This window comes from Chinchilla lanigera, unplaced genomic scaffold (genome assembly GCF_000276665.1).
Source record: "Chinchilla lanigera isolate Chin_1 unplaced genomic scaffold, ChiLan1.0 scaffold00008, whole genome shotgun sequence".
Classification (NCBI taxonomy): domain Eukaryota; kingdom Metazoa; phylum Chordata; class Mammalia; order Rodentia; family Chinchillidae; genus Chinchilla; species Chinchilla lanigera.
In genome coordinates this window covers 38,453,806-38,478,088 of record NW_004955409.1, presented here as the reverse complement: position 1 = coordinate 38,478,088, position 24,283 = coordinate 38,453,806, and the positions used below count along the sequence as shown (strand labels likewise).

Sequence of the window (24,283 nt, the reverse complement as noted above, 5' to 3'; positions counted from 1 at the left end):
TGACAGTTCATTGCCAAATGTGTCTTTTACAGCACTTTTCCCTAGCTTATGATTCAATTTCTCATTTTCTTACTATTATCTGTCATAGAGCAGAAGTTTTTAATATGAAAGAAATCAATGATTTCTTTCATGGCTCTCACCTGTGGTGTTTTATCAGTAACTCATTGCCACGCACAGGTTCATTTGGGGTTTTTCCATATTGCCTTCTTGGATTTTCAGAACTTTGCACTTTCATGGCATTAATCTATTCCTAAGGGCAGAGTTCCAGTGAAACAAGAGGTTGTTAGAGATGACTCCATCTCCAAGTACTATGGCCTTGGAAATTCTGTTTCCTACGCATGAGCTTTAGAGAACACATTCCAACTGTGGAAGCATCATTGAGACATCATCCATTTCAATGAGCTACAGTATCAGCATTCATGAACATTTCACAATGATTTTATTGTGAAATACAACAAATACTTGCAAAAGTATATAAAATCCCCAATGTATCTATATTATTTAGGCATATACAGAGTAAGATTATACTAACCATACATATGCATTTATGCAAATATGACTACCTGGATCTATCTATCTTATTTCTCTAAGATTTAGTCTAAGACATTGTGATTATGGGAACTGGCAAACTGCAGACACGGAACACTTCATTCTGTAGCTCAAATTTGAAGGCCTTTCTTTTCCATTGGAGGCTCTCAATTTTTTTCTCTTAAATCCAACTGACTGGCTAAGAGCAACAACTCTCTTTGGAGAAAAATCTGCTTTATTCAGAGTCTACTGATTTAAGTATTAATTTCCTCTAAAGTATCTTCACCGTGACATCTAGACAAGTCTTAGAGCAGACATCTGGCTACTCCTTTCTCCTTAGCCAAGGAGACAAAAAAAGCAGTTATCACAACCACTTTACCTCTACTAATTCTTTTTTAAAAGCCTATTTTGTCTTATATGAGGATAATGCACAAGCTTTCTTTTGATTTTTGACTGGAGTGTGTTTGTTCATTCTTTTGTTTTCTATATCTCTTTACATTCAGTTGTGAATATATAAGAAGCCCCCAAACAACTGTTTTACTGAGGAAATATGAGGAATGAGGTGAAAATTTTCACAAGATTCAACTTTGTGAACTTGCCAGCATCTGAGCTCAAATATTCCACTGCTCCGCTCAATAAAATCTATTTCTATGAGATCAAGGGCTTTGCTTATCCTTAGCACATATTAATGCCTGAGCAACAGCAGACCTTGAAAACAATCATTTAGTTAATAATTAATGACAAAATACTGCTATCCCTATGGGAACAAAAATTCTCATTCATTCAGTAAGGATGTATTATGTATCTGCTTCTGAATGGATCACTTTCTAGAAACCGAAGCTAAAACAGAGAGTAGAACTGCAAAAAACTCCAGTCCTAAAACAACAAATACTTTCATTGAAGTTCATGCTAGTCCCTCTCATAGGTCTTTTACATGAATTATCAGTTTTAAACAGTTTAAAATTCAGCAAGGCCTGGTGGCACAACTGTAGTCTCAACAATCTGGGAAGCTGAGGCAGAAGGATCCGGAGTTAAGGTCAGTCTGGAACATAGCAAGACTCTTTCTCAAACAAACAAACAAATAAACAAACAGAAAAAACAAATTACTGGTTTTGCACTAACCATATCCATTATCAGATGAGAAAGCTAACTTAAATGCCACATTAATACCATATATAGCTAGAATTCAACTGAAACCTTATATATTCATCTTTATTAGTAATCTATTGTGCTTCCCTAGACACTCTGGAACTTCTATTCTATATCCCTTCGCAAGTAGTGAAGCAAAGGAAGCCTAGCAAAGGAACTTGCTCAGAGATTCTGAGCAACTATAGCTCAGGCCCCAAGGTGGCAGTGCATGCATTGGCCTTGCCTACAAAAGTGAGTACTGTGTGTGTAGCTGAATCTGATCTCTGACTGGCTGAGAATCCTTTTTAATGCTACAAGGAAGAGACAGTTTTGATAGACAAGTCAGTACTGGGGGGCACACCTTTGCAGAATAAGAATGGAGAAGGACCTGAGGATCTCCCTGGGGGTTTTGTGGTTTTATATTTGGTGTAAGTTATGAGGACTTTCAACCCTGACACATGAAGTAAGGGAAGATTTTCACAGGACCTGGGACAAAGTATTTGCATCAGGAGGGGAGGAAGGAAGACAATGGGGCCCCATTCTGGTTCAGCTGGGATTCCTGTAGAGTACAGGAAGGATGGAAATTATAAAATATTAAGGCTAGACTATTAATCTCTCGTTTCTTGCTGCTTTCTGAATAGATGTGACTGGCAAGCCTGTAGTGGAGCAGAGTTCTCGGTCTCTGACTGTGCTTCAGGGAGAGAACTGCAGTCTTCAGTGTGAGTACACCGTGAACCCCAGCAACAATGTAAGGTGGTACAGACAGGATCCGGGGAGAGGTCCTGTTTCTATTATAATTATCCCTTCCTCCAAGAGCAAGGCATCAGAGGGAAGGTACACAGTGACTCTGGATGCAACTGCCAAGCACAGCTCCCTGCACATCACAGGCTCCCGGCTCAGTGACTCTGCCTCCTACATCTGTGTGGTGGGCGCACCGTGCTCCTTAGGCACCTGCTGCTTGTACCCAAACCTGCACCTGGAGGTTGGCAGGAGGCTTAGGAGGTGGAACAGCTTTTCTTGTCTGATAATGGATATGGTTAGTGCAAAACCAATACTATAATTTTCCTTTTTTTTTTTTTTTTTGTTTGAGAAAGGGTCTTGCTATGTTCCAGACTGACCTCAACTCCTGATTCTCCTGCTTCAGCTTCCCAGATTGTTGAGACTGCAGCTGTGCCACCAGGCCTTGCTGAATTTTGAACTGTTTATTTACTTTGCTGTATATAATTTCACAAGTGATGAGATCATGGCACAAATGAGGCTTAAAATTAATCTAAGGAGATCCTTGTGCCACACACACACAAAAGACTGGGAGAAGTTTTATGAGGAAATCAAAATACAATTAGGTATTGAAGAACAGGCACACACTAAATGTTTTAATTGTATAATGGTTTTTTGAATACTTTATAAATGATAGGTGCTTTCTAGGTACAGTATAAGGAATAAGGAAGAAAACAGACAAATACAGATACCAAAACAGCTTTGCTAGTGAGACTTGATTCTTGATTGATTTTCCGTGTTCAATTTCCTTTACAGGACTGTCCTGTGGAGTTTGTGACCCAGCAGAGGTGTGTTCCCTGTTTCTTTTTCAGACAGACAAGTGTCTTATGGTAATTAAAAATCACAGATTTGAAATGCTGTATATGTTACTAAAGGAGTGTAGACAGCACTTCTTAAGTTTATGATACATACATTTGATTATTTGTAAAATATCTATTTCACCCCAGGGTGTATGGACTGCATTAAATTAAATAATTTTAATCAAGTGATTAAATGGTGTAATTAGAGAATAAAATAATGATAGTTATTTCTGGACAATAGATGGAATGATGGAATGAATTTAACTAAAGAAAAATAATAGTAAATCTTAACTATGGAGTAAGGCTTATCTTTCCATTCTCTGACATGAATGGTATTACTGTTATAGCATGGTTATTGCTGAGATCACCCTTTATTCCACACTGGGTTTATCCTATTCAACAAAGCTAACTGTAACAGCTCTCTTGTTTAGTTTATTAATCTCATACATTTTATGCACAGAATATGATGATCTCTTGCTCCTGGTGTAATTTATTATAAAGTCTGAGATGATTCCCCATAAGCTTTGTGGAGCAGGGCTCTTATGTAACATTGTCACACTGCACAGTACAACAGTGCCAAAAGCTCGATTCATAACTTGGAGCTCCCTCATAGATTTCTGCAATGGAAAAGAAAGGAAGGGAAAGAAAGAGAGAGGAAAAGGGAAGGGGAATGAGCTTTCTAGGAGGGCTGATTCTAATGAATGGTAGCTGCTCAATAATTATTATAAAAGAAAAAGAAAAAAAATGATCTAAGACACAAACAGTATTTTAGCTGCCCAGCACATCTAAAGCTGTCCATGCCTCATCCTGATCTGGCCCTTTCCTGGTTATTTTACAGAGTATAATAACTGGGGTAGCTGTGCAACCTGTGCATAGCTAGAGAACTCCTGTTTCTGGTTTGCAGAGGAGACCCTCAGCTCCTGGCAATGGCAGAATTGTGAATGTGCACCTAGGGAAATAAGCTTTTGAAGACGAGAGTCTTCAGTGGGTCTGAAGGATAGAGCACCTCTTGGGCATTTCATTTATGAAGTTTTCTTGGAAGCTGTCCTGTGAGTTTGGAGCTGCCAATAAAAGTAGTAGATTTAGTAATCTCCATAAGCCTAAAGTTACAGAAAGATGTTTAGAGGTACTATTCCCACGGGTGGAGACTGAGAAAAGAATATCTTTGAACAGTAGTCAGCACAAATGCATCTCCTCTGAGTGAGCTTGTGCGTTTAAACAGGGGGCAGCAGCCTGTATGTGGTGGAGCAGAGCTTCTTATCCTCATTCCTCGAGTGTCCCGCGGACCTCACCTGCCATTCCTCACTGTGCTGAGCATGGTCCTCAACTGCCGCTGTTTCCCAGTGTCCTGCGAAAGCCCTGGTGTCTCTGGCTGTCACTCTTTCCAGCCAGAAAGAGAAGACACAATAATTGTAAAAAGGGTTAGGGAAGAAGTTATGCTTCGGATTCAGCCATCTGCTTCTGTGCTTTGGGGCCCACTGTCTCCAGCTGTCACTACCGACAAGTTGGCCCACAACACAGGCCTCACTGTGAGGGGAGAAAGAGAAAAGGCTTTTTATGTCTAGAGGTGATTTGCCTTAAAATCTCTGTCCCTGAACAGTGAAAGGTCATACCATATCCGGCGTGTGGTGGATTTGAGCTCACATGGAATTAGATTGACTTTAGTTATTGTTTAATTCCCTGGTGCTGATTGTGATGATCCTGGGCCTGTTGGCCCACATCTCAGCCCATTCCTTGGCCCTTTCTCTAAGGGGACAGACCCTTCTTTACGCAGGTCCCAAGTACAGGAAACAAGCATTTGGAAACCTGGACCCTCATCAGCACTCTACCACTTTGTTCATAATGTCCACAGAACTTTAATCTGTATGCCCTTAGACCATTACGATGTTGCCTCAGTTCTCAAATGACTCCAAGCTTGATCTTTCTACTGCTCAAACAGCAAAGTTTAAAAAAAAAAAAAAAAATCTGCTCAGTGCTTGTAACTTTGCTTAGTAGTCAAACCAAAAATCCAACTTGAAGAAACCTGTACTAGCCGAGTGAGCCAGGCATTGCGTCTCACTGTGGACCCAGAGGGTGATGCATCAGTCTCAGTGCCTCTTGTCCAACAGCATGAAGTGTTCATGTTGGTGCCATAAAACTGTCCTCATTTGCTTTTTTTACTTTGTTTGCATAAGACATCATGACCATGGCTCCAAAGAAAGTGATACCAGCAGTAAAAGTAAGAGGCAAAGGGCTGAGAACCATAATAGTGTTAGAGAAAGAAATGATTGTGAATTTGTTAAAGTCCTAGAAAAATGAATTTGTAAGTGAAAGTTTGGGCCTCAGAACCAATTATATGGTTTCCCACTATTTATTCTGGGAAAAATATGTTCAGTTCTTGAACTTTTTGTTGTTTTCACATGAATGTGGCATAAATTGAATCCAACAACTGAGGAATCACTGTATTCAATTTAATAGTAAATAATCTTATTAATTTATCCATAGTTAAATAATTTTATTAATAATTTAATTAATAATGATTTTTTTTTTTGTACCTGGAATCAAACTCAGAACCTTGCACTTGCTAGGCAGGCACTTATGCCGCTGAGCTACATCCCCACCCCTAATGATTCTTTTTAAGTGATGTTTTTCATGAAGTGATATATTTGATGTGCTGGTTATATATTTTCCTAACACAGAGTAAATTACCATTGTACCTATAACAAACTCCTCCTGAAAAAGCTCCTCTCTGTGCTGCTTGACATGACCTGCACCAGCTGTGATTTAGGAAAGGCTGATCCAGCTCACTCCCCTCGTGTAATTGATGGACTAATTAGGACACACAGGCATGGTGTGCCTTGGCTGAAGTGTGACTTACAGAAGTGGGAACTGGGAGCAGAGCTCAAGGGTTCTCACTCCTTCGCAGTTTTTCTACAAAATGCCCATAGCAGAAGCCTGAGTCTGAAGGAGGGAGTTAGTGTTATAAATTAAAGTAAATTCATTTCTTTCTTTTTTTTTTTTTTTGTTTTTTTTTTCAGGTATTGAGAATTGAACTCACAACCTTGAGCTTGCCAGGCAGGCGTTGTGCCACTGAGCTAAATCCTCAGCCCCAAAGTAAATTTATTTCTTAATTAAATTTATTTCCAAAATAACAATTTTGGAAAACTTAGAAGACAGAAGCACTTGGATAAAAATAGAGTACTCCTACAATCCCAAGGCCTAGAAATGACAATTTATATCATTTAAAATATTGGGAGCACACATATCCATCTGAATTTCTCTATTAAAGGGGATCATCATATACCCAGTATTTATTAACATGGTTGTCTTTCTCCACATTATATTTATGTATTTCCAAGGCAGAAAATATATTGAGAGCATAGTTTTGAAGGATTGTTCTATTACTTTATATAGATTTTCAAATATTAATTTTTTGATATTTTTTCTAATTATTACTGAGTTTATTTTCTTTTGAGACAGGATGTTACTGTATACCTCAGGGTGGTCCTGAACTCACTAGTTATCCTAGGCTGGCCTCAAGCTTGCTGAAATATTTTAAATGAACATCATTAAGTTACAGTTTTACTAGAAATAAAGTTAACCAAATATGACAAAATCCATGAAACTGAATGCCTATTTTCTGTAAAGATTTTTTTTCAACAAAATGTAATATTAGCAGTGGCGCGCTGATAATACTGATTTACCACCACTTAATCAATTGTGGACATTATTATTTTAAAGTAGTTACTATTTTACATGAAAGTTTTCACAGCATTTTACTTCTCCTTTTTATTTACACATGAGATTATCCATTTTGGTCTTAAAAGGAATTAAAACAGGATGAGAAAACATCAAAGTCTATCACACAGGATCAGCATCCCTTTGTACAGTAAGATATGCAAAAAATAAGAGGCTGAAATGTTCTGGCTGAAGTTACCACCTCACCAGCCCTTTTTTCTCAAGGCATCTGTTGCACACATCCATGCTTCTCAGAATGAGCAAGAGAAATCACTTGGCCTGTGCAAATGTCAGGTCCTCCCCATCCACTGCATGCAAACTCTCCAGAAGAGTTTGTCACTTAACGGTTAGACAATCACTAATCTGATTATTTGCCACAGTGCTTGTTAGAGGTTTAATCCAATCTATACTTGCCTGCAATGCTTCAGTAGCTTTCGATTGTTCCTATAATGAAATACAATCTTTGAACTGTGATGTACAAAGCGTGCATAATTTTTACCTGGGTTGACACTTCGATCTCAACTCTTCATTCTCTCTCCTTTCCCCGCTTCTCTGTGACCCAACATTACTAGTGAGCTTCAGTTTACTGAGTTTGCCATGTCTGTGCCCACACTGAGCTTTACTCTTTCATCCACCTAAAGTACTGCTCCCCCAAATCTTGGCCAGCCTGACGCATTCTCACCCAAGTCTCAGTGCAAATACCACCACTGTAAAGAAATCCTCTTCTGCTGATCTTCCTGCCTAAAGCTAATTATGTCCATTTGATAAGAATTATAACATGCAGCTATGTTGTTGATGTATGCATCAGTATTTTGAGTGATTATTCATCTAGCTAGCTTACAGGCTTTATGAGGTCAGGGAAATTGCTCAATTCGCAGCTTTATCCTTGGTGTCTAGACCAATGACTGACTCATTAGTCAGTTCAGAAATATCTCCTGAAGGAATGAATGAGTGAATGTGGCTTAGTCCTTCTCTCACTTAACCTTTTCCTTCCTCTCTTTCCCATCTCAGCAACTCCTATTTAGTGTATGAGCTCTGCTTCATTATGAGATGAACCTGAGTTCTCCCTGGCCCTTTCCCCCATATTTGGGGCCTGGTCTTTCTGTGCTCAAGGCGCTCTGCCAATTAATTAATTCCACCCAGGGTCTCAACTTTCCCTCACCCGATGGAACTTACCTTATCAGAAGGACTGAGTCAGCTAGCTCTAAGCTGAGCAACCCCATGGAGAATATTATAAAGAAAAAAGCCATAATTAAAGATAAGGGAAATAAAAAATAACTTCTCAAGTCACATAACTAAAATTTTATTTCAAACTACTAGAAGCAAAAATTTCCTCAAGAAACAAATTCAAATAACCGGCCCTAGTAGACATTTTATGGGATTAGTTGTTAAAAGGATATTGTTAAATGCATTTGTTAATAATATTTCTACATTTATATCTGTTTTGTGGCTATACAGCTCTTTGCAAGATTAATAGTCATCTACATCTATAGCACTAATTTTGTAAACATCTTTATTTCATTAAACTACCTCAGAAAATTGCTCATTCATTTTACCAAACATGATGTGCAAATCCCATAAGGGGCTGCATATTATATCCTTCAAAAAAGTGCAGTTTTGAAAAAGTGTTTCTCAAAAATAATTCAAAGGTTTACCATAGTAGAGAAGAGTCTATTGAGACTTGTACTTTATCCTTTCCAAGCTAACTGGACTGTTCAGTAGTGCTGTCAGTAAAGACACATGCTTCCAGGCCTGAGAAAGGGAATTTACTGTACTGGCACAGCAAACAGCATGAGCACTGGTACACTTCTTTCAGTGCCTCCGTATCTGGTGTGTATCAAGGGCATACAGTGGATGAAGATGGATGCTGTGCCTGCAGCTGTGTGTGTCATAGTAGAGGAAATCTGAGCTTGGGGAATTTCCTGCCCTAGTAGCAAACAGTGAGCAAACTTGCTCTTTGTGTCGAAGGAAAAATTGCTTCACCTCTCAAGGTTGTTTGCTACAAGCATAGCTCTGAGAAATGGTCCAGCTGGTGTGACAGCCGTATATCATCCACACACTCAGTAAGACATGTAGTAGTTAAAGGGACTCATGTACACTGCCTTTCAAACTTATCCACTCTTGGTCCTATAATGTGATATAGAAATTTGTCTCATGACCGCCATGCTACTTCACCAGCCATTCTGATTAATCTTATTGACAGGGGCTGAGTCTAAATACCTTCAGTTTGTGTCAAATTGTATTTAATTAAAGCTTCTTCAGTAGAAGTCTAAAATGATGAAACTAATCTGTAGTATCAACACAATCACGCCTCCTATAATCCCAGATTCAGACAATCATGAGCAATCCTAGAGTGCAGACAGCTAAGGTATAGTGTGTGATCCACTGTGAGTCACACAAGAAATTTAGACTGAAATGCTAATCTTTTGGTTCCATTGTAAAACATAGACAAAATGTCAACCATCATTCCCCACAGAGAGACATTTTATTTCCTCTTTCTCCATATATAAGGGTCTTAATTCTGTTTTGGGATGAGTGTTAAATCTTATTTACATTGGAATCACCTCACTGTGGTGAACTACATTAGCAGTGTTATTGGGTATTTGTAACTTTTATATGCAATCATGGACTAAACTAGACTGTTCAGATATCATGAGAAAAATATGTGGTTCTATTAGAAGCAAAGTTTGTGATTTGTTTGTTGTCATTTCATGTAAAATACATACACATGTATGCATCCCACACATATGTGGAGATTGACTTGGAGCAAATCTTTCTTAATTCTTTGGTAATTTAACAGGATTATGAGAGGAGTTTGCATTTTGCCATTTGAGTCCACAAGAGGGTAGCATCTTCTTAGGTACCCTGAGGAAAGTTTTCAATTGCTCCTTTGAAAATGTGTGTGTGTGTGTGTGTGTGTGTGTGTGTGTGTGTGTGTCTGTATGTGAGAGAGAGAGAGAAAGAAAGAGAGAGGAAGAAGGAGGAGGAGGAAGAGAAGGAGAAAAGAAAGGAAAAAATAAGAAGGAACAGGAAATTGGGAGAAGAGGGGCAGGAAAGCAGGAGGGGCAGAAGAGGGGAGGAGAAAAATGAGGGGAGGAGCTTGTTGGTGTAGTAGGAGTGGCTAAAAGGATACCTTTCTTCTAATTGGGAGAACAGATTCTTTTATTCTTTTTTTGGTGTTTCTTAGAGCAGAAGAACTACAAGTTTCTGAAGAAGTATCATTTTTTTTTAAGGTTTAAAATCTGAATCCTCAATGAACCAGGGGAGAGAATGATGGAACCCTTTGGTGTTTTAGTAGTGATCCTGTGGTTTCAGTTCATCTGTAAGTTTGGGTATTTGTATGGGAAGTAGTTGTCTATTCTAGGACTGTGGGGAGAAATATGAATGATTTTATTCTCCAAATAAGAGAGCATGGGAGGACCATGAAAAGGCAATTTTCATTCTGGACATTAAGCACCTACTACCCAAACAGTCTTCTTTGTCTTTTTGCACAGGGGTGAGCGGCCAGCAAAAGGAGGTGGAGCAGAGTCCGGAGACCCTCAGTGTTCCAGAGGGAGCCAGCGTCTCCCTCAACTGCACTTACAGGGACAGTGCTTTTCTAAACTTTATTTGGTACCGACAGTACCCTGGGAGAGGCCCTGAGTTGCTGATGTCCATGTACTCCAGTGGTGAAAAAGAGGAAGGAAGATTCACAGTGCAGCTCAACACGGCCAGCCAACATTTTCCTCTGCACATCAAAGGCTCCCAGCACAGTGACTCAGCCACCTACCTCTGTGCAGCAAGCACACAATGATCCCGAGGCACCTGCAGCCTGCACCCAAACCACAGAGACCCAGGCAGGCCTGTGGCAGAGCAGGGAGCACAGGGCAGAGGATTTCTGTACTTGCTCCAGATGCAGTAGGGATTAAGAACAAGGGAGAGACTGGAAGAGTATCTTAATAATTCTGAAAATAAATGACCATGGAAGGGAAATGAGAGACAAAATATTTGCCTGGTGTAAATATTTTCCTACTTTCTGTTGCCTCTCCTTAATTTTTAAAAAATTGTTTGGAGATACTGTATGTAGAAAAGGTGCACTTATTTAAGTTATACATCTTGTGCAATTAAAGATCGGTATGTAACCATGAAAATATTACCATAAACAAAGCTATAAACATGTCGGTCACTTCTAAAGTTTCCCTCCCTCCTTTTTGTTTTAAAATTTAATTAAAATTGACAAAAAATACATGTAATGCATACATCTTGATGTCTGCTCTAGTTTTAAATCACAACTTTATCAAGAGGATTAGTTTTGCGATGATTTTTATAAATGAAGAGAAACATTTTGATATAAAGTACATATTTCCTCACAGTTATTAATGCCCTTTGCTCTTCCCATTCAGTTTCTCAAGATGTCTGATGCACTGCACTAGGAAAGTACTGGTAAAACAGAAATGCAAAGGTAAGAAACGGGTCATAAAGATCCACTTTCAGAAAGGTTTAGGACATAATTTCTTTATAGATCTCCCATTTTATCTCAATTTCAGCTGCAACCTCACCCCTAGACTAGATGAAGACACAGTACATGAGTGAAAGGAAGGAATAGAGTCAGAGAGTGGGAATTGGACAAACAAAAAGCTCAGATAGCTGTAGAAATCAAATACCTGAAATGGTCTATGTTACCGTTTCTGAGTTCAGACTGAGTAGGTCTCAGAATTCCTTTCCAGAGCTTGGTTCCTGTGCCAGTGGGTGTGGCGGAGAGTGTCCTCCATAGCCATAGAGAGCTCCAAACACCAGTAAGGTGTGAGCAGCAGATGACTCCAGATATCTTGAGAAAGGTATTCGATAAGGCATTTAGAAGAGTTTGGGGCATGAGGTACTTTGTTCTCATAACTAAAGCTCTGCCTGGATCAGTTATCACAGAACACCTGGTGCTGGGGGATCTTTTAGTCAGCACTGGTGAGGAGAGTTAGAGACACTGAAGATCTCATGTGTGTCATCCCTACATCCCTCATTTCTGACTTCTAGGCACAATGGATCATCCCTGCCATTCCCACCAAGTCCAGGAAATATGTGTGGTCTACTGAAAATAAGCCCCTAATAAGGTGTAATAGGTATTAAGATGAACTACAAGAATAAAAATTCAAGGGGCTAGGGATTTAGCTCAGCGGCACAGCGCTTGCCTGGCAAGCGCAAGGTCGTGAGTTCGATTCCTGGTACCGAAGAAAAACAAACAAACAAAAAAGAATAAAAATTCAAACCACACTTATTCATAAAATGGATGTTATGGCCTATAAGTCATGATGTTGTTTATGTAGGCCAGGGGTCAGAAAAATTTGGAAATGTAGGATTAAGATTTAGTCATCCAACCCCCAATCTGGATTTGCGTCGCATTCTCAATCTGAAATTTGAAGGTTCCTAATGCATAATTCCAAATCACAGAAGGCAGTAAGGAAGGCAGAAGTTGTGTGGAAATCTCAATGGTGCTGCCTCCAGGTTTCTAAGGGCATTCCAGGGCACGGAACTGTGGAAGGAACCGCAGTCGTGATAGTGGTTTGAACCACTGTCATGGTACTGAACAGGCCATTTGATCATAGGCCGTAACACTGTATATATTTGAGTGTTGGTTTTAGAAATAAATGAAATAAAATATTAATGTAGTTTGAGTTTAAAAAGGAGAGCTTGAACTGATGTTCTTTGCCCATAATTTATGGAGGAAAGCAGGTTGAAAGGGAACCTAAAGCAGCGCAGATGTGGTTCAGTTGGAGTCTTCATTCAGCCTGATCTCCTGGGGAGCTTCAGGGCATGCGATGCTCCACAGGGCTGGCTCCTCCCACCCGAGGGAGGGGCCCAGACTGCTCCTCTCTGGTGCATGATAACAAAGTACTGGAGTCACTGGCTGTGGTCTTCCCTGGGCTAAGGTATCCTCTCCTGGATCACGGTGACTCTCAGTGGAAGAGGTCAGTTTTGTAAAGAAAGGGTTAACTGTGAGACAAAAGTAGCCAACACTCACAAAAGTTGGGTCGTGGCTGCACTGGTCTGGGAAAGGGGATTTAGTCTGGGTGTGAACTATCACTGTGGGATACTCCTGGCACATACGGAGCCACATTTCTATTTGCTCTACACCAAATTTTAATTTCTTCATCCACTTAATGGGATCTCACTATTTTTGAAATAAATTAAAGCACGTGTTAACAGAAAAGATCTAAACACATACATGCAAAATTATTATTTAAAATGGAGTCTCAGAATATTTTGAGATGTTCTCAAAATATTGAGATCAGTATGTAATTATATTTATTTCTTTTGGGATGAATTATTTGATATTGTGTATAGTACCTCTATCCAGTAGAAATGACATGATGAGTCACAGTTGATAATTTCAGGCTTTAATATGGAAAAAGCCACATATAGAGAGGCACCACCATCTATAATTATGAGTGGCTAACATGATGTTGTTCTTGGTTTACATTTGAGAAAGGCCTGTGGGCATTTGGACGGAGGCATATCATTCTGCCTTTCTCCTCCAGTGCTTCCTCGTAAATATGGGGTTGGCAGCAGCATGGCCTGTGGGCACGCCTGTGGATGGGCAGACTTCTTACTGGGATAAAAGAGTAAGAGACTGGCAGCTCAGTGCTCCTCTCATTCCCTGCACCCAGTGCCAGTCCGTCACATTTTTTTTACTGAAGTCTTTAGCCTTCCCAGGAGATTAGATTGAATTTAGTGAGGATTAAGCACCTGAAGCATTATACTTTTTTTTGCAGCTTTTGGGAATAGCATGGTTTTCCCAATTTCTCTTTGGATAGTTTATTGTTAGTATCCCCAGCAAATATATATGTATTCTCATGTATACATGTGTATATATGTATGAATTCTCAATTTCACCACAATGAAATGAACCTTAAACCTATCAAAGTTTTGATTTTGAAACTGAATTTAGGACAATTCAAAATATATTAATATGAAACTTAATTTTCTTTCTTTCAAAGGCTATACAAAAAATCTGGAGGATGGAAAGTGAAGTAGTAAAATATCTGGACACCTCAGCTGAGCCCACATATTCCTCCTACCCTCATACTCTCCAGCTTTGCTCACTGGCTTGCAGTCCCCTGAGCTTTTGAGATCAACCATTTAGGCCAGGACAAAAAGAGGGACAGGGAGGTGGAAGGACAAAAGCAACCTAACACCAGAAACAAACTATTCAAATAGGCATCACCTGCCTCCTGAGAAATCCATCAGCCATCTGTTTCCAGGTTGAGCCCTCCTTTCACATTCCTAGGTCCCCTAGAGGGAACACAGGTGTGGAATAGGATTTTTTTTTAATAATCTGGTCCTTATTCCACTTAAAGCAATCCACTTGGCTTATATTTTGACAGAACTTAACATCTTGTAGATAATTGTCAGTTTGTGGACTAAATGCCTGAGTTAGGAATCTCTGAGAATGCATGAAGTATAAGAACAGCCAGGACCTGCCCAGAAAAGAACCTGTCAGCACAGTAACTGTACTCTAGATTGTTATTTTAGTAAGAGTTGAACAGTCTTAAGTCTATACTAACTGCTGTTCTCAGGTCCCCTTTGTAGGTGCTGCCTAACCTATTACAGAGAGACACGTAGACCTGTCAACACTTTGAAGTAAGCCACACTTATTCTTTTGTGTGTACAGACCTTGTGGTCTATGAACCCAAGAAACCCCATTTCCGGTTTGAAGGAGCAGAATAAAAACTCAGAAAGTGCTTATATAAACTAGGAGGCAATCAGAGTCTCTGAACACAGACATCCAGGGAGAAGAAAACACACTGTACAGAGAAATACGGGCCACATCATGCTCTCCAGTCTGCTGCTGGTGTTCATAGCCATCATCTACTCTGGTACAGATGGTCCAAATGTGGTCAGGAATATTCAGGATAAAAAGATTGCACACAGGCGTGAGGTGCTTCACATGGGCTAGATGAGGAAAGGGGGATGAGGAAACAAGCAGGCAAACCGTGAATACAGTTGGGTTTGTGGTGGGGTCCTAAATTAGTCTGAATCTTCCAATATTTTGCTATTATGTCAGAGGATCAGCTGTATTTTCTTATTATTCCTACAGGACACACTGCAACACAGAAAGTGACTCAAGTCCAGACGGCTCTGTCGAGGCCAGAGGGGAAAGCAGCCACCCTGGACTGTTCCTATGAGACAAGTGTAGCCCTGTATGATTTGTTTTGGTACCAGCAGCTTCTCAGTGGAGAGATGGTTCTACTTATTCATCAGAGTTACTCTGGTAATAATGCAAACACTGGCCGCTATTCTGGGAATTTCCAGAAAAGAGCTAAGACAATCGTCCTCACCATTTCAGCCTTGCAAATGGAAGATTTTGCAACATATTTCTGTGCTCTTTGGGAATGCACAGTGCTTGCAGTGACAATAAAAGCTGAACAAAAACTCAGGAGCTCCATAAGAGACAGGCCCTGTTGTGGGAGTCCAGCTGAGACTCCCACCTGCAGATTCCACACCAGAAGGGAGCCTGGTGGTTGCTTCATCTGCGGTCTGGATCAGAAGATTCAGTTCTAAGTTAATCCCGTTTCTGATTTTTTTAGAAACTGGTGTCAGGAAACACTTCTAACGCATTCTACTTGAATGTTTGAGTGAAAAATACAGAAGTTGGGTAAAGTTGTCTAAAGTTGGAATATTTAGCTCATAATTATTTCATATGTTGGTTTCACTTACAGAGGGTCTCAGCATAAATCTGGATCTGGTCATCTGGAATAGTAATGCTAATCATTTCCTTAGACTCTCTTAGGTTTTAGATCAGTTAGGTGCAATCTGGGCAGTAGTACCACCAGAGTGATTTAAATAAGACAGGAATTATGCAGAATAGGCCTCTGCAATTGCTGGAGCTGCTGAGGGAGTCTCTGTGAAGCTTTTGTCCTCACATCTGGTAATGAGCCTGAACTGACTTAATGTGAGCCAGACCCACATTTGGGAATGGAATTTGGATGAAGATAAACACATACAGAGACTGTGACTTGAAAGAATATTATGGGACCTATTAAGACAACTGAAATCTACAAGGGAAAATTAAAACTTGAGATCTCCTTCATCTCACTTGTTGGATGACTTTCAAGAGAACAAAAACCATTGGCCATCACAGTCCATGAACACTTGGGCTAAGACAAAAAGGAAGTGAAGAAGAAGTTGTAATGGGAAGTAGAAGAGATGCGTTAACTGGAAAATGAGCTGACAGATTTATGACAACATGTGCGAGCTGCCCAAGTGCATGTAGCCCTAAAACTGCAGAGCTGCTAAGAAATAGCTGCTGAATCACACTGACCTTTCATGTCTTGTACCACTTTTTTTATGACCGACCCTAAACCAGAAAAATATATGCAAGCAAATTCTAGGAAATATGTATCTAGAGGGTTCAGTTGAGACATGTTAAAGCTACTGCAGTGCACCCTTATCAGCTTGACATCCATATATACTTCCTTTAACAACATTTAAAGTTTATATGAAAACAACAGAACAATCATGGCTCCTACTAATGAGACGCAGCTATCCCTTATCAACCAAAACTGTGCCTATCTTGTCCCCCAAAGAGTATACAAATCCATATACCACCTGTGGGTGATGGCCCTGTCTCTTCCAGGTGAGTCACATACACTCTTTCATTAATATACTGTAGCTTTAGCACTAAGATGTAATGCAATAGAAGACTAACTCTCACCATCGCATTTTATGTTACTACATGAAGGCAAATTGGAGGACAGTAAACTATGGTCAATATAGAAATAAATAAATTAACATACAAAATTAAAGACATTGCATAACTATTATAGCCCTTGTCTCCATGAACAGCCATGTTATTGTAGCTGGCTTTTATAACTGCCTGATCTGTTATCCACTTGTCTTGGTTACTTTTCTCTCGTTGCTGGGACAAAATACCTGACGCCCAAAATGAAGGAAGGAAAGGTTTATTTCGCTTACAGTTTGTGGAGGTTTCAGTCCGTACTTGGCAGATTACAAGGCAGACTGGCACAGGGTAGAGGGCTACAGCTCCTGGCAGCAGAACACAGCAAAAGCAACAACCACACTCACCAGGGTGGAATGGCCTCAAGCACTCTTTTTCTCTCCCTTACATATGCAAACTATCCACCCCAGGGCGGGTGTAGCTCTCACACCCATAATCAAACTCTAAAAGCCTGCCCCATGGCCACACGAGGCTTTTGGGGGACACCCAAACACAAACCATAACACCACTGCATAGCAATAACAAACACCTCCACTCACTGGTGTGCGTGACTTTTTGTGAAAAAGCTCTACCATCAATGTTATGTGGAAGGCTGTGAAGTTGGACAATGAACTCTCTAAGGCCATTACTCTGTTTCTGTGGGGAGTTATGCACCGACAACTTAAAGAACATCCATACTTGGTGTGCTTTTTTAAGTGAAACAACAACAGAGAAAACATCAATAATCAGAGAAATTTTATAAACTCTGTTGGAGAAAAATTAAGAATAATACCTGAATTCTCATTGAAAGCAATAGTAGCCAAGAAGTAAAATCTTTTTAAAGTACTTAATACAAAAATAAATAAAGCTTTCATGCTATCTTTTATGAACATAAATATATTTCAAACTATAGTTTTTAAAAAATCTCTTTAAGCCAGGCATGGTGGCAGATGTCTACAGTCACATCTACTCTGGGGCTGAGACCATGGGATTACAAATGTGATGTCAGCCTGGGAAATGTAATGAGATGCTGTTTTAAACCCAGCCAACCAACAAAAAATTCTTAAGAAGGGAGCAAGTCCTTTCACAGACAATTTGTGATATGTATTTATTTTCTTTTTTTTTTTTTTTGGTTTTTCTCTGGTACCGGGAACCGAACTCTGTATTTATTTTCTTTAACATTTTGAGAGAAAAGATTTCACTGCGTGGCCCAGGCTGGCCTTGAATTCCTGGGTCCAAGTCCTCCAAGTTGTGGAGACTACAGGCATGTACCAGTGAACCTGGCTTTGCAGTGCAGATTTCTGAAAAGGGACTCACATGCACAATACAGAAATAAATTGAAATTCAACAAGAGAAGAAATAATCAATAACAAAAATGAAAACAGCCACTCCCAAGATATGATACTGAATAGCAAATATGCGTATAAAAGAGCACTTAATATCTTTGCCCTCTCTTTCTGTAATATTAAGTGCATTACTCATTAGGAAAATGTTAATAAAATCCTATGTGAATTCTTTATCTGTATCCTTTCAGCACCTTGAGTGTAATAATACAATCAATAGTTAACGATTCCCAGAGGTCAGAGAAAATAATAACTACCTCCAGGTAAAGGGATGATTAATGTTTCTAAAAGGTTCCAGAAAAGGCATTAATTAATGAACAATAGATCTGGACATTGAAGGAATGGGAGGTTTTCTCAAAAGAGTAAAAGTTAGCATTTACTTTTTTGTGTTTATTTTTTTATTTTAAAGAGAAAAGAACAGAAGCAAAATAACGAAAACAAAGACATAAACAAAAGAACACAAAAACAATAAAAACAATACAGAATTTCAAACAAGGTGATAGGAAATTAACAATGTTTTTTGTATTACACATTGTTATTTTCAAATTGGTTACTGAGATAACCAGATATAGGCATGTCAGACTGATCAAACAATTAAACATTAACTGTTCAATAAGCCAATAGAAATTATTAGTAAAATTATCTTAGCTATCTTGTGTATATACATATTAAACAATTAAACAATAACTTTCAATAAGCCAATAGAAATTATTAGTAAAATTATCTTAGCTATCTTGTGTGTATATATATATATTTTTTCCCTTCCTTCTTGTCTTCCTCTTTTCCTTCATCCTAGTTGTTCTTTTCTTTTGAGCAGTTTCTTTCCCTTTCATATATCTATTGTACCTTTCAGATTTTTGGTATTTACTGAGCTTACTATATATGAGGTACTGTTGACATTTCCAAACCATTATCTAAATTTAAACATTAAAATTCTATTACACAGTTTTTAGGCCAGGTGTAGTGGTGCACGCCTGTAATCCCAGCACTCAGGAGGGAGGCAGGTGGATCGTTGTGAGTTTGAGACCAGCCTGGGCTACAAAGAGAGCTCAAGGCCAGCCTGAGCTGCATAGCGAGACCCTGTCTCAAAAAGAAAAAAAAAATTCTATTACATAGTTTTTTTTGTTCCCATTTTTAAAGTTTAGAATATGGGACATAATTTTCTGTAATTCTGAAGAATAACTAGGATTTGCAGCACTGTCATCTGGGGTACAGTATCTGAGAGACTCTTAAGGAGCAGAGTTTTCACTACAGAGAAGCAAGGGCCCCAGCATGGGCGGATGTTATCACAGTGATGGTGACATATGGAATACAGCTAGATTATGAAGGAAATTGTACATAAAGACCCCAAACTTAGGTACAAATTGCTCAAGGATCAATAATCACCGACCAGTTAGCAGTGCTGATGCCTTCTACTGAGTATTTTTTCCTGGGGCTATAAGCTATAGGAAAAGATATTCCCCAAATAGTCAGAGTAGGTTTCCGTATCAGGACCTTTGCCTCTTGCCTTTGTTCTCTCTACCTGTGCTATCTATGTGGTATTACAAATAGCTCCTCCAAATACCTCTGCGGCTCACCTTTGCACTTTCTCTATGTCATTAGTCAAATGTCACCACCTTGTAAACTTGTGTTTAAATCTAGTTTTCTTCCATGAGTTCAGGATCTAACATATTCCTTGTATCCAAGAACTGTAAATGTTCTTGGCCAAAGGGATTTCACCTGGTGCCATTATAATATTTTTGTGGTATCAAACTGGCTTCCTTGCTGCCCTCTTATGTTCATGCTTGAAACTGTGGCAAAGTCTCCTTGCAGTAGGAACCACCATTGCTGAAGTAAGGTCAAAGAACTTCCCATTGCGTGATGTTCTGGGTTAGCTCTTAAGCAGTATAAAGTATGTGAAATTCTGTTCTGCTGGGGAGAAATTTATTGATTAATAAAATCCCACCTGCCCTCCAGTTGCCTCTCTTCACTTCATCCCTCTGTTCCTAGAGAGAAGTAACCCAGGGCAAATGAACCCCTATACCACCATGAAGTGGGATACAAGGAAATGTCTAGAAAAGATTGTGGAACTTCTCAATGATTTTCCCAGGAAGTTTTACATGTGTGCTTGTTGTGGAATGAAACCTCATTTGGTTTATTTTCTGGAGGAAAAGCATGAGTTAAAAGTGTCCTCTATGGCAACAAGAAAGGGATTATGGATCAGAGAAGATGCTGTGTGCTCTGTCTGGGGTGACTTTTGAGGAAGGGTTATAAGTCCATGGAGAAAGATTTTGAAGGCAACCAAAGAGACACACCATCTAAGATATCCTTGTGCACATGCAGCAGATGGTACCACGTCTAAGTCCCATGGCTCTGCACGTAGCTCAGTGGTACAGCACATAACTAGTGTGTGTGTATTTCTAGATTCAGTCCCTAGTATAGACAAAAGTACCATACATATATTAGGATCTTCTCCTCTTTAAGCAAATATCCTAATGATGAGTGAGATATCAAGGATTCAGCCCACTGACTTCCACATTTATTTCTCCAGTTCTGATGGATTTTGTTGTCGCTACCTGTGATGTTACAGAAACCCTTCCCCAATGTCTGGGTCTTCATTTATTTCCTTTGATCTTTTCTTCTTCCTTGACAGCTGCTCAGAAACACCAGTGGGAAGGAGGTCTTTCTGGACGAAGGCCCCATTTGGTGTTTTTCCACATTCCTATTAAACAGTCAATAAGGATGAGGCCAGCAGGAAGGGCAATGAGGAAAGCATTCACAGGGCTCTTTACATAAATCGCAGGTGAGCACTGTGCACAGAGGTCCGGATTGTTGATCTTAGATTCAAGGCTATTCCTGGTGATTGGAAGAAGGAAGTATTTGGTTTAGATCAAGCTTTTCCTGTGTGGTGTAGGATAGCCTATTCATTATTATTATTCATTTCATGTACAGAATAGAAGCTTGATCCCTTTAAAATGTAAATCCCTTTAAAGAGCATAGAGCAAGGATTGCCTTTTTTAGTGATTGCCAAGTCCAGTAAACAAAATGTAGCAGAAAATGCACCGCTTCAGCCAGTGTTCTTCAGTTCCCTGGGTGACAGTTCCTGTTGCAGTGCTTGTTGCTTCTGTGTCTTAGAAGCGGCTGGTCACTGTGATGCATAGCTGGTCACTACCAAGCATATTGACAAATCAAATAAAAAGCAGCCAAGTACTCTACCTCTGCACCTTCCCTTTGCAACCCCATAAAAACCTTCTGCCTGAGCCTTAAGGCCTGACATTTTGAGGGACAGTTGATTCCCTGTCAGTGCTCATCTGACATTAAATAAATCTGCCTCCAAATCCTGGGTACTGTTTTGGTGTTTCTGCTTGCCATTGCGTCAGTGATGCTGCTTTTTCTATGTTCAGAAAGAGAGAAATAAGAGTCACAGTAAACTCAGCACACATTTTGGATTTCAGAACGGAAACCCTAATTCATTTCAGGACAATCAGACAAGACCCTGTCAGCTTCAGAGGGACTCACTGACTTTTGCCAAGTCATGAAGTTTTACAAGGGGAACTGTGAGAAGACTCAGGAAATAATGCCCACAGTGTTTGCAAAGGTGAATAAGACTGCACGATGCCTTTAGAGCCCCAGCAAGCATGGAGGAAGTCTAATTGGGCAGGATGTGAAACAACTAGAATTCTTAGCTGGTACGGATAGGAATGAAGTTACAGAAGACCACCTTTTGTTTGATCTGAAGAATGCATTTGCTGTGACAACAATGTTGGTTCCAGACATATGCCCTCACAAATTTACATATGAGAACACAGAGACATAGAAAATAATTTTTCTAGCAATATTTTTTATAATACATAAATATTGGACAGAACCTAAATATTTACCAGAGTAGAACAGACAAATTATAATAAATCCATGTAAAGGAACACTGTAGAATGTGGAAAATTAACAAACTATTGCTACATTCAGTAATTTGTATCAATCTTGCTTACATATTTATCAGTAAAAGAAACCAGATACAAAATCATAGGTATTATCCATAGAAAGATTGAAGACAGACAAACAATTTAGAGTGATAGAAGTTAAAATATTGGTTACCTTTTGTGGGTGGGTGACTTGTAAAGGCATCCTGAAGAGTCAGGAGTTATTTCTTATAATATTACATACTGTGACCTGAGTACATTCACTTAAGAAAATTCACCAAGGTGTGCACCTTGATTTACATACTTTATTATTTTTAAACTTTCTATTTAACATATAATAACCATGCACATTAATAAGGAACAAGACATTTCAATGTATGTGTAAATTTGTGTGTGTGTGTGTTTGTGTGTGTACTGATCCAATTAATATGATTATCATCATCATTTTTCCTCTTATCATTTCTTTATGTTTGAAGGTTTCAAGCTTTTCTCTTCTCAACCTTCACAAAATATTCCCGAGTGAACAGTAGTCATCCCCCTGTGCTGTGGAACACCACAGCTTGCTGCTTCCCTCGGACCCTGTTGATATTTTCTATTCTTTTTTGTCTTTTTTTTGATATTTGTTATTCTAACTTCCTTTGTCTTTCCTTTCTCCCACTTTGTCCAGCCTCTAGTAATCATTGTGTTCTATTTATTATTATTGTTATCGTGTATTACTATATTGTTTCTGGATTATTTTATACTATATAACATTACTGTTTTACATTCTGTTGACTTTCTGAAGTTATCACATATGAAACTATGCGCAATATTGATTTTTCTGTCTCTGGCTCATTTCATTAAACATAATCTACTTCATTTGATTCATTTTGTTGTAAATGGCAGGATTTCATTTTTCTGTATACCTGACTGAGCAATTTTCCCCTGTACAAACATATATACTACATTCTCTCTATCTATTAATACATGAGTGGGCACTGAGGTTGATTCCACACTCTAGCTATTATGAACAGTGCTTTAATAAACATTGGAGTGCAGGTACCCTTTTGCTATATTGATTTCATTTATTTTTGCTATATATCTAAAGGTAGAAGAACTGGATCATATAGTAGACATATTTTGTGAGGTTTTTAAAAAGAAAGTCTTCAATTTCTTCTTCACAATGACCAGCTAACTTTGATATACAGAGAAGTTTCACCCTTACTACGAGATAATTTTCCCATCAGTGGGAATATCTCTATCAATCCTGGAGGCCAACACTGAGCTCACTTGTTAGTGTCTTGAAGAAAATTAACATTCTGTCAATATCCTGTTCTGCGATGACAGTAATTTCATTATATTATGTTGATCAGTAAAGTTGGCAAAAGAGCATAATGCAGAGAGCCCATTTGAGCTAAAATTTTCATGAAAAGTTCAGTATGAGAACAATAGATTTATAACCACACACAACAAAGAATTTGCCTAATGCACATAGGTCAATCACATTATCTAGACATCATTAACAATCTAGACAGATGAAACTCATGCTGGATAGTTTTACAGGGATTTAATAAATTTAATTGCTGAATTTCTTCAATACTAAGATGTATGTTTTGTAAGCTTTTCCCTTATTTTGGCATGTCTGGGGATTGAAACCAGGACTCTGTCCATGCTAGACAAGCACTCTACCACTAAGCTACAACCCTAGTTATGACTTAATCCTTTCATCATTTTATGTAGACATTTTTATATAAATTTTTCCTTTTATTTTAAAAGACTTTACTACATTTTTATCTTTTGTAATTTGTTGGTATATAATCAGTTTTTGTCTGGGGTAATAGGTCCTGAGAAAGGAGTGCACGTGGATGAAAAAAAAAAAAGAGAGGCAAAGTTACAGGATCAGGGGCTTCTGTCTCTCTGGCTAACACCTGGATTACCATTTTCTGCCTGGATTACCATTTTCCATAACCTTTTGTTGGGATAGTAACAAAAGTAGCAACAGGGCAAATGGGAGGAATAATTAGCAGGATTGGCGAGGACAATATAACTTAATTATCACAAGAATGAGACTTGATTTAGTTAGCCTTCAGGCATATCTCAGCAAAGCATTTAGTGTTGTCCCATGGCTTTCCACAGGGACACAGTTCCTGCTAGCATTTTTTTTTACACTAATGCTTTTGCTAGACTTCCTCCAGAATCAAACAATCGTATAGCTTGGGCGGGTCCAAAGTCCCACATAGGTAATACACTGAAAGATAAACTAAAGAATGTCCTTCTCCACAGTGATTGATGTCTGAAAAATGAGGCAATGTAAGTTAAGTAGTGGCACTTCTTCAACCAAATATCATTTATTTGTTCATTCACTTACGCATTTAAGAAATATTTGTTAAATACCTTCTAGATTTCTGATTGTTCTGTCTGCAG

At 38.9% G+C, this 24,283-nt stretch overlaps 2 gene segments (V, D, J or C); both read left to right on the top strand.

Moving 5' to 3' along the window:
- The window catches only part of LOC102015697, a gene marked incomplete in the record, with an annotated part of 840,941 nt that overhangs the window by 62,253 nt on the left and 754,405 nt on the right, over nucleotides 1-24,283 (top strand).
- On the top strand, nucleotides 11,017-16,496 carry LOC102010561. The segment is given in 2 exon segments: nucleotides 14,648-14,797; nucleotides 15,019-16,496. Coding segments are annotated over 2 exon segments (510 nt in total).